A 14820-nucleotide genomic window follows, 5' to 3' on the forward strand; every position below is an offset into this window, starting at 1 on the left:
TGGTCATTATAACTAGGACTGGGAATTGCCAGGGACCTCAAGATACGATAATATCACCATACTTCGGTGCCAATATGATGTGTATTGGGATTATTTTTGTATTGCGATTCGATGGTCTTAAACCATACGTCTGCTGCAGAGAGACAAGAGAGAGCCTTGAGAAAACGAGCTTTGATCAGTCATGGAAATAAAAGTGCTGAAAATGAATTGGCTCCCAACATAAAAAGAAGATGGAGAACAAGCTAGGAAGGAAAAATACTGGAGTTTTGGTGCAGGAACAGAAAACTAGTGCAAAAATAATATTGCCATATTGTGAAAACGATACCATATATCATCAAAAATAATTTCCCGATATGTAACTGTATTGATTTTTTCCCCCAGCACTAACCATCTTCCTGGTTCTCTGTTTATTCGACCTACTCCACCAGCTCCTCCAGACTAAGCAACGGAGAGATGGAATCGGTGAAGACCTTGATCGTTCATGTCGAGGGCGAGAGTGACTCTAAAACCACACCCTGTAAAGATGACACTCTGATCGTCAGACCGGTAAGGCCAACACCCAGGCCATGCCGCCCACCTCTCTTATAACAATATATCAGTCACACACTGTAAACCTTTTAGTTATTTTATTGTGGTATTTCATTTACTAATTTGTCCCCCTATCGTTTACCCACTGTGTTTGATATTGTGTTGGACCTCATCTTATTTGTTCTGTCATTGTTTACTTTGTGTTGCTGGTGAAGGGGTTTGGGTTGGAGTGGAAAGGGGTCAGTTAGCCTGGAGAAATGGACCTACTCCCAGTATTAACCACCCGCTCCCCCATTAGATGACAGTATAAAGGCTAGATGGAAGTCCTGCAACAGATTGAACATCATAAAATGGCTCCACTAAAGTCATAGAAATCATTTATTAATAAATGTAAACAAAATTATTACACTTTTGGTGTCTGTTGTTGACCATTTTCTTTTACTTAATCCTCAATTGAATGTGTCTGAAGTCTCTTACAGTAGTAGACTGTAGCTTCAGTAGACTACTTTACTAGACTACTTTACTAGACTACTTTAGTAGACTAGTCTTCCCTTAACACAATATCCAATAGAATCCCTCCACCGCAGAGAAAGAAATCTAGACCCAAAGTGTGCCCCTGTTCTTACTTCCAGAGTACAGGTGACAACAAAAAGCGACCTACCCCCAGCCCTGGTCATGGCCCTGTCCCTGGGTTTAACACCAGCCCCGGGCTGATTCGCCCTGCCCTCCAGGGCCTTCCAGGCCTCCAAGGCCACCCTGGTCTCCAAGGCCACCAGGAGAAAAATGGCTTTGTGGGCCGCATTCACCTCCTGCCTGACCTGATCCAGCAGAGCCACCACTCCCCCTCCTCCTCTGCCTCCTCCTCTCCCTCCTCCTCCAGCATGGCGAGCCCCACCATGTCCATGTCCCCCCAGAGCCCCCTGGACAAGCTCAGCATACTCCTGGAGGTATGTCCCTCAGCCCCCCTCTGACCACTGGTCCTCCTTCAGGCCTGGGTCTGCAAGGAGCACCCTCTGCTGGTTGCATCTGCTCTCTCTCTGGCCACCTAGTGGTGCTCTTTATTGTTTCCTTTTTCTGAGTGCGACGACTAATCTAGTTTCCTCCAAGCTCTGTAGGTAAGGTGGTGTGGTGATGGATCATTTTTGTTGCTCCCTCTGAAAAAATATTTTTTTGACAAGTTTCTGGTATTTTACATATTTTTTTTCTTTTTGAGACACTATTAGGTTGCACTGGCTTACATGTTCTTGGAGGACCATTACAGGTATTCCTTTAGCCCTAAGATCTCGATCTCTGATTATTATTTGTTTATTTTCATCAGTCAGATCATTAAAGACATATTCCAGAAACACTCAAGAATAGGCTACAATGTAGCATATTTCATGAATAAGCACTGGCAATTGCTTTACCATAAAAAGCCATTCCTTTAAATATATTTTTGTTCCTCAGCTTTTGTTTTTACCTGAACCTTCCATCTGTTTTACTTTTACCCACCATAGAGTCCTCTTGTTTTTGCCTTGTTCACTTTACTTCAAAGTGTGATTTTGTGAAATTCTCCCTATGCCATGCTCCTAACATCTGCCTCAAGTCTTTGAACATTATGTTGAACTTATACAGTGCCTTAGGAAAGTATTCAGACCCGTTTACTTTTTCCTCATTCTTCTACATTACAGCCTTATTCTAAAATGGATTAAACAAAATCAAAAAAATCCTCAGCAATATACACACAATACTACATAATGACATACTGAAAACAGGTTTTTAGAATTTGTATTTATTTATATAAGTATTCAGCCCCTTTGCTATGAGATGCAAAATTGAGCTCAGGTGCATCCTGTTTCCATGGATCATCCTTGAGATGTTTCTACAACTTGATTCGAGTCTGTCTGTGGTAAATTAAATTGATTGGACATGATTTGGAAAGGCACACACCTGTCTATATAAGGTCCCACGGTTGACCGTGCATGTCAGAGCAAAAACCAAACCATAAGGTCAAAGGAATTGTCCGTAGAGCTCCGAGACAGGATTATGTCAAGGCACAGATCTGGGAAAGGGTACCAAAAAATGTCTGCAGCATTGAAGGACCCCAAGAACACAGTGGCCTCCAACATTCTTAAATGGAAGAGGTTTGGAACTACCAAGACTCTTCTTAGAGCTGGCCTAGAGCTGGCTGTCCGGCCAAATTGAGCATTCGGGGGAGAAGGGCCTTTGTCAGGGAGATGACCAACAACCCAATGGTCACTCTGACAGGGCTTTAGAGTTCCTCTGTAGAGATAGGAGAACCTTCCAAAATGACAACCATCTCTGCAGCACTCCACCAATCAAGCCTTTATGGTAGAGTGGTTAGGCAGAATCCACTCCTCAGTAAAATGCACATGACAGCCCGCTTGGAGTTTGCCAAAAGACACCTAATGACTCTCAGACCATGACAAACAAGATTCTCTGGTTTGCTGAAAACAAGATTGAACTCTTTGGCCTGCATGCCAAGCGTCACATCTGGAGGAAACCTGTCACCATCCCTACGGTGAAGCATGGTGGTGGCAGCATCATGCTGTGGGGATGTTTTTCAGCATCAGGGACTAGGAGGCTAGTCAAGATTAAGGCAAATATGAACGGAGCAAAGTACAGAGAGATCCTTGATGAAAACCTGCTCCAGAGAGCTCAGGACCTCAGACTGGGGTGAAGGTTCGTCTTCCAACAGGACAATGACCCTAAGCACACAGCCGAGACAACACAGGAGTCGCTTCGGGGCAAGTGTCTGAGTGGCCCAGCCAGAGCCCGGACTTGAACCCAATCAAACATCTCTGAAGAGACCTAAAAATAGCTGTGCAGCAACGCTCCTTATCCAACCTGAGAGTTTGAGAGGATCTGCTGAGAAGAATGGGAAAAACTCCCCAAATACACAAGAAGACACAATCGCTGCCAAAGGTTTTTTAATACATTTGCTAACACTTCTAAAAACCTGTTTATGCTTTATCATGACGGGGTATTGTGTGTAGATTTGATGAGGGGGAAAAAAACATGTAATACATTTTAGAATAAGGCTGTAACATAACAAAATGTGGAAAAAGTCAAGGAGTCTGATTACTTTCCAAAGGCACTGTATATTTCATATTGCACACACTGCTGCCATTGTTGTCTTGGTCTATGAGTTGGCAGGTAAGTCAATGTCATAATGGTAGAAATACATGTGATTCTATGTATCCTCATTGTTCTATTCTCCTACTCCTCTAGAGTCATTCTGTCAGCAACACAATGCAGAAACACAAGTCCTCCTCCTCCTTCACTCCTTTTATCGATCCACGCCTCCTCCAGGTCTCTACATCCGGCGCAGCTCTCAACAACCTGGGTAAACCCGTTCTCCCAGCCCCCTTATTGGATGACAAGTCCCCTTCAGTAGTATCTGAGTGGTTCCCTCCAGTGTCAATCAACCTGGTGTTAGATTCTGAGGCAACACCAGAGAACACCTGTTTATAACTGACAAAAGTTATATAAATGTATACTAAATATAACTGAATCTATATGATAGTAAAACATAATCTGCTTGTATTTACACTCAATCCCTTCCTTGTCCTCTGCAGCTTTTGGGAACGACGCCAGGCTGGCGGAGGCACTGAGGGCAGACCCGTCACGTAAAGGCTCCGTGGTCAATGTGAACCCTGTCAACACACGGCCGCAGAGTGACACCCCAGAGATCCGCAAGTACAAGAAGAGGTTCAACTCTGAGATCCTGTGTGCTGCGCTCTGGGGTGAGTTGTCACAATTATCTCTGCTATGTAGTTATCTCAGTCATTTCAGTCTTCGCCACAGGTGGCAGCAAACTAAAGGCGAAAGTGTTTGTAGGAGTGAACCTGCTGGTGGGGACAGAGAGTGGTCTGATGCTGCTGGATCGTAGCGGTCAGGGGAAGGTGTATCCCCTCATCAGCAGACGCCGCTTCCAACAAATGGATGTCCTAGAGGGACTCAACGTCCTGGTTACTATATCAGGTTTGTACACGCTATATATATATTTGCAACACACACTATACATGCACAGTTACTAAGTCGGAAGTTTACATACACTTAGGTTGGAGTCATTAAAACTTGTTTTTCAACCACTTCACAAATTTCTTGTTAGCAAACTATAGTTTTGGCAAGTCGGTTAGGACATCTACTTTGTGCATGACACAAGTCATTTTTCCAAAAATTGTTTACAGACAGATTATTTCACTTATAATTCACTGTATCATAATTCCAGTAGGTCAGAAGTTTACATACACTAAGTTGACTGTACCTTTAAAGAGCTTGGAAAATTCCAGAAAATGATGTCATTGCTTTAGAAGCTTCTGATAGACTAATTCAAATCAAATCAAATGTATTTATATAGCCCTTCGTACATCAGCTGATATTTCAAATTGCTGCAAAAAAAACAGCCTAAAACCCCAAACAGCAAGCAATGCAGGTGTAGAAGCACGGTGGCTAGGAAAAACTCCCTAGAAAGGCCAAAACCTAGGAAGGGTGTGCTGGGTGGAGGTTATAACAGAACATGGCCAAGATGTTCAAATGTTCATAGATGACCAGCAGGGTCAAATAATAATAATCACAGTAGTTGTCGAGGGTGCAGCAAGTCAGCACCTCAGGAGTAAATGTCAGTTGGCTTTTCATAGCCGATCATTAAGAGTATCTCTACCACTCCTGCTGTCTCTAGATATTTGAAAACAGCAGGTCTGGGACAGGTAGCACGTCCGGTGAACAGGTCAGGATTCCATAGCCACAGGCAGAACAGTTGAAACTGGAGCACCAGCACGGCCAGGTGGACTGGGGACAGCAAGGAGTCATCATGGGGCGGCAGGGTAGCCTAGTGGTTAGAGCCAACGCTCTAACCACTAGGCTACCCTGCCGCCCCATGACAACCGGAAGGTTGCAAGTTCAAACCCCCGAGCTGAAAAGGTACAAATCTGTCGTTCTGCCCCTGAACAGGCAGTTAACCTACTGTTCCTAGGCCATCATTGAAAATAAGAATTTGTTCTTAACTGACTTGCCTGGCTAAATAAAGGTAAAATAAATGTTAAAAAATCCAGTTAGTCCTTAGGCTTGGTCCTAGGGCTCAGGTTCTCCTCTGAAAGAGAAAGAGAGATAGAGAGAGCATACTTACATTCACACAGGACACAGGATCAGACAGTTGAAGTACTCCAGGTACAGTGGGGCAAAAAAGTATTTAAAGTATTTAGTCAGCCACCAATTGTGCAAGTTCGCCCACTTAAAAAGATGAGAGAGGCCTGTAATTTTCATCATATGTACACTTCAACTATGACAGACAAAATGAGAAACAATAAATACAGAAAATCACATTGTAGGATTTTTATGAATTTATTTGCAAATTATGGTGGAAAATAAGTATTTGGTCAAGCAAGATTTCTGCCGCTGATCCAAAACTGCCATAAAAAAGCCAGACTATGGTTTGCAATTGCACATGGGGACAAAGATTGTACTTTTTGGAGAAATGTCCTCTGGTCTGATGAAGCAAAAATAGAACTGTTTGGCCATAATGACCATCGTTATGTTTGGAGGAAAATGGGGGACGCTTGAAGACCGAAGAACACCATCCCAACCGTGAAGCACGGGGTGGCAGCCTCATGTTGTTTGGGAGCTTTGCTACAGGAGGGACTGGTGCACTTCACAAAATAGATGACATCATGAGGGAGGAAAATTATGTGGATATATTGAAGCAACATCTCAAGACATCAGTCAGGAAGTTAAAGCTTGGTCGCAAAAGGGTCTTCCAAATGGACAATGACCCCAAGCATACTTCCAAAGTTGTGTCAAAATGGCTTAAGGACAACAAAGTCAAGGTATTGGAGTGTCCATCACAAAGCCCTGACCTCAACCTGTAAAACATTTGTGGGCAGAACTGAAAAAGTGTGTGCGAACAAGGAAGCCTACAATCGTGACTCCGTTACACTGGCTCTGTCAGGAGGAATGGGTCAAAATTCACCCAACTTATTGTGGGAAGCTTGTGGAAGGCTACCCGAAACGTTTGACCCAAGTTAAACAATTTAAAGGCAATGCTACCAAATACTAATTGAGTGTATGTAAAATTCTGACCCACTGGGAATGTGATGAAAGAATTTGAAGTTCAAATAAATAATTATCTCTATTATTATTCTGACATTTCACATTCTTAAAATAAAGTGGTGATCCTAACTGACCTAGAATTTTTACTAGGATTAAATGTCAGGAATTGTGAAAAACTGAGTTTAAATGTATTTGGCTAAGGTGTATGTAAACTTCCGACTTCAACTGTACACGGGAAAACACAGACATGCAAACACTGTCGTATGAAATTCAGTACTGACAGAGACTTGGTCATTTCTTCAAACAATCATCTTTATTTAATATCGTATAATTATTGCAATAATGAAATCGTCAACCCAACAGTCTTGTTCTGACTGTTAGGCTGAGAGCCTAACTGATAATGAAAATAGTGATATTATATAGGACCTAGAAATGCTGAGTGGTTCCATATCCCATAAGCCACCTTGGTTATCTACACAGGATGGTGTTTTACCCCCAACCTGGCTTTGTTTCCCAGATGCCAGGAAGAATGGACAATGAGGGATTGTTCTGAACTCTTCCAGGCTATCTCTATCTCGGGTCACACACACCACATCTTGTCTATGGAATGCCGGCTTTTAGGTTTTTATCACCAACATCAATCGTCAGCTTCAAGCTACCTCTATAAAACCCATGTCCTCAACAACCAGACTAGCTGCAAGGTGCTAGAGTGGAGACCATAAAACACAGCATTAACAGGACAGAAATATCTTACTATTTTGTTATTTAATCATTTTTACATATCCAACAAATAAGGTGAATACATAATTTTTCAATCACAGAACATACACACACACTTAAGATGTTGATCTCTCTGATGAGACCGTCGGACTGACTGCTGACTGACCGTCGGGTGGGGACTGACTGCTGACTGACCGTCGGGCGGGGGCTGACTGACCGTCGGGCGGGGGCTGACTGACCGTCGGGTGGGGGCTGACTGACCGTCGGGCGGGGGCTGACTGTAGGTTCCTGCTTCTCTTTCCTGTGCTGTGGTCGCGTCATTCATTCACTGTAACAACCAACGCTGGTTCCTCTGGTGTCACCCAACATTCAGCCAGAGGAAATGGAGTAAATGGTCTAGTTAGAGTGTACGACATCATATATTTGTATTGCATGTCCACTGACACACACGCAAAGGTTTCCATGCTGGAAGCACGGAAACACACATAGATGCAGTGTCATTTTGATGTCATTTTGCAATGAATGAAGAAAGGGTCCATTCTCAAAAGAGACGTTGAGACCCTTTGATGTTGCTTCTTCAGTTTTTAGCTTAGATAGAAATACATATTCTTTATTCTTCAAGTCATTGTACTTTATCATTCTCAGTAGATGAATGTAAAAGTTGTTTGTGAGTGTGCCGACTTGTTGGTGAGTTTACAGAATTGTCTTTCAATTTGACCTCGACCTTGACCTAAATTTACAAACACAATAGTTCGTTATGTTGCAACGTGTTGTCAAATATTCAGTACAGGTTCTACTACAATACAGACCCTGTTATTGACTCAGCATATCATCTGTACTAGTATTGATAATGATGTCTAATATAATACCAATAATTAAATAACATAGTAAAAACTCCAATAATACCTTAATTAGTTGAAATTGGTGTGTACAATAAAGACACTTCTTTATTGTTTAAGAAGTTGCCCCTACATGCTGATCTTAGGTCAGTTTGGGATTTTCCCCACTAATGGTTAAGTTTATGTTTGGTTGAGGGGAAGCTGATCCTAGGGGAAACTTCACCCCCTGTGCCATTACATATGGATTATATATCATAGGTACCCTGACTCTTGACCTCTCCTGCTTGTCTGACCCTGTCCTATGAAGGCAAGAAGAACAAGTTGCGTGTGTACTATCTGTCCTGGTTGAGGAACAAGATCCTGCACAACGACCCTGAGGTGGAGAAGAAGCAGGGCTGGGTCACTGTGGGTGACCTGGAGGGTGCTGTTCACTACAAAGTTGGTACGTCCCATCTCCAGCATGCATCTGGCCAGTACATTTTTGTGGAGAAAAATTGAGGACAGTTTTTGCATAGACATTTATGTTATGGTCGAATGAGTCTGCACACATGTTTAGGAACCACTGTTTTATAAGTCAGCACTTCATGTCATGACTGAAACATGTTGGAAGAGATAAAGTCCAGAGTTTGGTAATGAAATCTACAGCAGCGTTCGAAATACCCTCTGTCTAACCAGCAAACACCATGTCCCATTTCTGTACTGTCACATCTCTGAGTAAGATAATAAGACTGTAATACATGTCAGCTAATAGCATTTTGGTAGACTTTGATTTCCTACTACATATAGTATCTGGGGCAGAGAACTTAAAAACAATAAGGCTACTGTGTCATTAAACGTCTTGAGGATGCTCTGAATTGACCCTGTTAGTTGGTGCCTCCTTATGGCAACATCCTCATGTGTCCCCACCGGTTTATTCCCCAGTGAAATACGAGAGGATCAAGTTTTTGGTTTTGGCCCTGAAGAACTCGGTGGAGGTCTATGCATGGGCACCGAAACCCTACCACAAGTTCATGGCTTTTAAGGTGAAACCTTCGATGCCAATGCATGACAGATATTCACTTCCATCTATTCAATTAGTTATGCAGCTATTGTAAATTGTCATGACAATGATAAAATGACTCCCCGACACACATGCACACACACTACTGTACTGTATGTGAATAACCTTTGCCCCCTGGTTGACCCCTGCAGTCGTTTGGTGACCTGGTGCACAAGCCCCTGCTGGTTGACCTAACGGTGGAGGAGGGTCAGAGGTTAAAGGTAATCTATGGCTCCAGTAACGGATTTCATGCTGTGGACGTGGACTCGGGGGCCGTCTACGACATCTACCTGCCCACCCATGTAAGAAGCACACTCATGTCTATGGAACCTCAAATCCCCTTCTCTTCCTCCTTTTTTTTTTTCAAGGACAACTTCATAATTGAATTAATAATTTCTCACTCGTTCACTCTCTCCCCCTCTCCACCTCTTTTGCTCTCTCCCCTCTCTTATCCTTTCTTCTCTTCCCCTCTCTCTTTCGCTCTCCCTCTCGTGCTCTCTTTCTCTCTGTCTCTGTGTCTGTCTCTCTGTAGATCCAGACCAGTATCCAGTCCCATGCCATCATCATCCTGCCCAACACAGATGGCATTGAGCTGCTGGTGTGTTACGAGGACGAGGGTGTCTATGTCAACACCTACGGACGCATCACCAAGGACGTGGTGCTGCAGTGGGGCGAGATGCCCACTTCTGTGGGTAAGTGGACACAGACACACAGACACACTCACACACAATAGGTCCTTAAATGAAGTATTTAAACATGTTAACTCGGTTGCCATCCCACCGACTCACCGCCCTATCCCTCTCTTTGTCTTTCTCTCTGTAGCCTATATCCGTTCTAACCAGATAATGGGCTGGGGGGAGAAAGCCATAGAGATCAGATCTGTGGAGACTGGACATCTCGACGGAGTCTTCATGCACAAGAGAGCCCAGAGACTCAAGTTCCTGTGTGAGAGGAACGACAAGGTGAGACCCCTAGACACGTACACACACATTTGGAGGTACTCTCCCCAGGTATTTTTTCACGAATAACTCTGTCAAAATCAAATTTTATTTGTCACATGCGCAGAATACAACAGGTGTAGGTAGACCTTACCATGAAATGCTTACTTACAAGCCCTTAGCTAACAATGAGGTTCAATAAATAGAGTTAATAAAATACTAAATAAACTAAAGTAAAACATTTTATAAAAAGAAACACAATCAAATAACAATAATGAGGCTATATAAAGGGGGTACTGGTGCCGAGTCAATGTGCGGGGGTACAGGTTAGCTGAGGTAATTTGTACATGTAGGTCGGGGTAAAGTGACTATGCATAGATAATAAACAGAGTGTAGCAGCAGTGTAAAAAATAAAAGGGGGGGACAATATAAATTGTCCGGGTGAACATTTAATTAATTGTTCAGCAGTTTCATGGCTTCATGGCTTTCATGCCTTCACCCAACCACAGAGACCTCTAAAAGAGGAAAAGATCAAAGGGCACAGACAGAGTGTGAAGTGGCCCAAAGCTGTTGAAAAGAGAGAGTGGGAAACAATCAACAATCAACAACAACCTGACAGAAATCTTGTAGGAACAGCAGAGAAAACGCTTGAAAGGATGGGAGACATTATCTACCACTACGGAGAAGAGCGCTTTGGAGTAAACGAAAGGAGAAGTGGCAAGACACCACCCGCGCCAGCAAAATCTAGGAGGCAGCAAGCTATCGAGATACTTGTCAGAGAGAGAAGGCAGCTGAGAAAGCCTCTGATGCAGAGAAAGAAGGTCTCATGCTACTCCAAGCAGACATCAAATGTCGGCTGGCAACCTTGTGAAGAGTGGAAAACTTAAGGAAACTTTGTAGGAAGAAGGAACACTCAAGAACACGGTTCTATAAAAAAAAACGTTAAGTTTGTCAAAGACCTCTTCGCAAAGGAAAAGTGCGGAATCCTTCAAAGCCAGAACTGGAAGAACATCTGGAAAAGGTCCACCAGGACATGAAAAGGCATGAGCAGATAATCATCTCACATGACATCGCACCTATTCAACCACCAGAACTGGAAGAACATCTGGAAAAGGTCCACCAGGACATGAAAAGGCATGAGCAGATAATCATCCCACATGACATCCCACCTATTCAACCACCAGAATTCAATCTGGACACTGACCCTCCAAAATGGAAGGAAGTAGAGAACGTTGTCAGACGAGCAAGAGCGGCCTCGGCTCCTGGGCTTAATGGAGTACCATACAAGCTCTAAAAGAACGCCCCGGATGTTCTACACTTTCTTTGGAGGCTCATGAGGATAGTGTGGCAGAAGGAAACAATACCAAAGGCATGGCGAAGGGCTGGTGGTGTGCTAATCCCGAAAGAGAAGGATGCGACAGACATCAGTCAATTCCGACCAATCTCCCTTCTCAACGTCGAAGGGAAGATCTTTTTCAGTATAATAGCACAGAGGCTGTCCACTTACCTAGAAAGGAACAAGTACATTGATACATCTGTACAGAAATCAGGCATTCCTGGTTTCTCTGGTTGCCTGGAACATACTAGTATGATTTGGCACCAGATCCAAACAGCTAAGAAGGACAAGAGAGACCTCTGGCATCTTCCTCGACCTGACCAATGCCTTTGGCTCAGTTCCCCATGAACTACTCTGGGAATCCTTCAACATTTTCCACGTACCAGAACCCATCACTACACTGGTAAAGGCCTATTTCCAAGACCTGCAATTGTGTTTCGCAACACCTGACTTCACAACAACATGGCAGCACTTGGAGGTAGGCATAATGGCAGGCTGTACAATATCACCTCTGGCCTTCACTATGGCCATGGAAGTCATCATCAGGGCATCGAGATGGGTGGTTGGCAGTGAGAGAACTAAGGAAGGGCTCCGTCTCCCACCTATCTGAGCATACATGGATGACATGACTACACTGACCACCACTGCAGCATGCACCAGGCGGCTACTTGCAAAACTGCAGGATAACATCAAGTGGGCCCGGATGAAAATCAAGCCAAGCAAATCTCGAAGCATCTCCATAGTCAAGGGACAGCTTAAAGATGTGAGGTTCTGCATTGGAGATGACCCGATACCAACGGTGTCTGAGCAACCCGTCAAGAGCCTGGGTAGATGGTACAACGAAAGCCTCCGGGATAAAGATCAAGTGCAGCAAGTAACGCAGGACATCACCGACGGTCTTGAGAACATCAACAAGATCCTACTGCCTGGGAAGCTCAAGCTTTGGTGCCTACAGTTTGGACTTCTCCCCCGGGTAATGTGGCCACTCACCGTCTATGAGGTCCCAATAACAACAGTGGAGAAGATGGAGCGAATCATTACCTCATACGTGAAGAAATGGCTGGGTGTCCCACGATGCCTGAGTAACATCGGCCTCTATGGCAAAGGGGTCCTTGAACAAACAAGTCTAATGGAGGAGTAGAAGTGCTCTAAAGTAAGACTTCAGATGACATTGAAGGACTCCAAAGACCAGACCATTAGCAAGGCTGCACCTCCCCTACAAACTGGACGGAAATGGACATCATCCAAGGCAAGCGACATCAGCCCTGAGACACCAAGACATTGTGGGGAATATCCAGCATGGAAGAGGAGGCTTTGGCCTGGCAGCAAGCAAACCAACGTTCCATAAGGCAACAGCATCTGAACGCATCTGAACGCAGGAAGTTGGTGGTCGAGGAGGTGCGCAGACAGGAGGAGACTGCAAGAAGTGCAAAGGCTGTCTCTCTTGCTAAACAAGGGCAATGGACGCGTTGGGAAGGCCTGGAGAGGAGAAAGATCGACTGGAGTGAGCTTTTGCAAATGGAGGCAAGCAACATCAGCTTCATCATAAGAGCTGTTTTATGATGTGCTTCCATCACCAAAAAACCTACATCAATGGTATGGCGAAGTCCCGACTTGCCCCTTCTGCCCAGATCCAGCGGCTCTCAGGCATATAATGACACCTGGAGGCACAAGCAGGTCCTCAAGAGCCTGGCTGCAGCACTTGAGACCAAGTGGAGTGCAACCATTACCTCCAAAAACAAGCAATCCCGTCAAAACAACAACATTCATCCGGGAGGGACAGAAAAGGCCCAAGCATCCTCCTACGAAGCCAGAAACTGGACACCTAGCCATGGCCCGGGACTGGAAGATGCTTGTCGATATTGGCCAGCAACTCATTTTTCCACCTTGCTTCTACCAACCTTAGGCCAGACATGGTACTCTGGTCCCCTTCACGAAAGGCTGTGTACATCATAGAGCTCACAGTCCCGTGGGAAAACTCTGTTGAAGAGGCCTACGAGCGTAAGAAACTGCGTTACACAGAGTTGGCAGCAGACGCAACTTGGCGTGGCTGGAATGCAAAAGTCTGGCCAGTTGAAGTGGGATGCAGAGGATTCGTGGCTTCTTCCACCATCAGGTTGCTGAAAGAACTTGGAATCCATGGACAGGCTCTGCGGCAGACTGTCAGAGCAGTCTCTCAAGCAGCTGAAAGAGGCAGCCAGTGGATCTGGATCAAACGGAAGGACCCTTGCTGGGCTATAACTTCATGACCCCCCCACCTGAGAACCCAATTCAGATCCCTCCAACTTGAGGGCATATGAGGTATGCGGTCAGCTGTAGGGCTGGCTCAGGGACGAGGACACCCCTGCCTTGCATAGTCCCGTGGGAAATCTTAATTGGGCATGGGACACAAGATAAGGCTTGATCACCCTTTAGCTGGCCACCTTTGATTTTTTTAATCTAAATTTTACCTTTATTTAACCAGGCAAGTCAGTTAAGAACACATTCTTATTTTCAATGACGGCCTGGGAGCAGTGGGTTAACTGCCTGTTCAGGGGCAGAACGACAGATTTGTACCTTGTCAGCTCGGGGGTTTGAACTCGCAACCTTCCGGTTACTAGTCCAAAGCTCTAACCACTAGGCTACGCTGCCGCCCCTGATGAGGGTGTTTAGTGATTAAAGGGCGAAACACCCACTGATTCGAAGGCACACTACTGAGGATGTGTCCCAAAATTGACATCTTAACCCAGTCTAAGAAATAAACCTCCCATGTCACTCTGTCAACATCACGGAAAATCTCATGTGAGTGCATTCCATCTATTGGCACAATGGACAGTTTTTAACATCTCGTCCCGTGTTTTATGGTTCTTTCTTCTCGATGTGACAAGCATGGTGTCGTGGAATTATTCTAGTCAACGGAGAGAGACTTAGATTTCTTCAAAACAATTTAACTTTCTTTTTTAATTACTGCAGTTATGGAGTTGGTCGGTAGCCACCCTTAAGGTAATCACTGAGAACTCTGTGAGTAGAACTAAGCCACAGCATTTTATAGTTAAAACACATCCACCTGAATATGGAACAAACACCAGATTTGTGAAATTATACAAAGGTAGATTGTGCTCTCATGCAATGGACAGCAAGATTTACATTGCACCGGGTTTCTGTCTCTAGGTCATTTTCTACTTTTTCTACTATACACAAATACTAATGCAACATAGGACACCAGGTCCTTCACTTAATTTCTGAAGTCCAGTATTCATCTGCCATGTGGGAGAAATAAACTGGAGGGAGGTTATGCCTGGTACTGGCAGACTTGCACCCAGACACTAATCATGGAATGGAATGCAGTCTTTAGGTTTTATCACCCAGGCATCGTAAATCAGCCATCAG

At 44.4% G+C, this 14820-nt stretch overlaps 1 protein-coding gene across 7 annotated transcripts in view; it reads left to right on the forward strand.

Annotated features, from left to right (window-relative positions):
- The window catches only part of LOC118386305 (mitogen-activated protein kinase kinase kinase kinase 4-like), a 111738-nt gene that overhangs the window by 88356 nt on the left and 8562 nt on the right, over positions 1-14820 (forward strand). For 5 of the 7 annotated variants that reach the window (XM_052522578.1, XM_035773955.2, XM_052522577.1 and 2 more), the window contains 10 exons: positions 429-546; positions 1161-1475; positions 3760-3874; positions 4107-4274; positions 4369-4512; positions 8446-8580; positions 9060-9160; positions 9330-9479; positions 9710-9869; positions 10000-10139. In XM_052522578.1, the coding sequence (XP_052378538.1) occupies positions 429-546; positions 1161-1475; positions 3760-3874; positions 4107-4274; positions 4369-4512; positions 8446-8580; positions 9060-9160; positions 9330-9479; positions 9710-9869; positions 10000-10139 (1546 nt within the window). The remainder of the gene's footprint in view (positions 1-428; positions 547-1160; positions 1476-3759; positions 3875-4106; positions 4275-4368; positions 4513-8445; positions 8581-9059; positions 9161-9329; positions 9480-9709; positions 9870-9999; positions 10140-14820) is intronic. The other 2 variants (XM_035773960.2, XM_035773962.2) reach the window with 1 other exon arrangement.

This window comes from Oncorhynchus keta, chromosome 7, assembly GCF_023373465.1.
Source record: "Oncorhynchus keta strain PuntledgeMale-10-30-2019 chromosome 7, Oket_V2, whole genome shotgun sequence".
Classification (NCBI taxonomy): domain Eukaryota; kingdom Metazoa; phylum Chordata; class Actinopteri; order Salmoniformes; family Salmonidae; genus Oncorhynchus; species Oncorhynchus keta.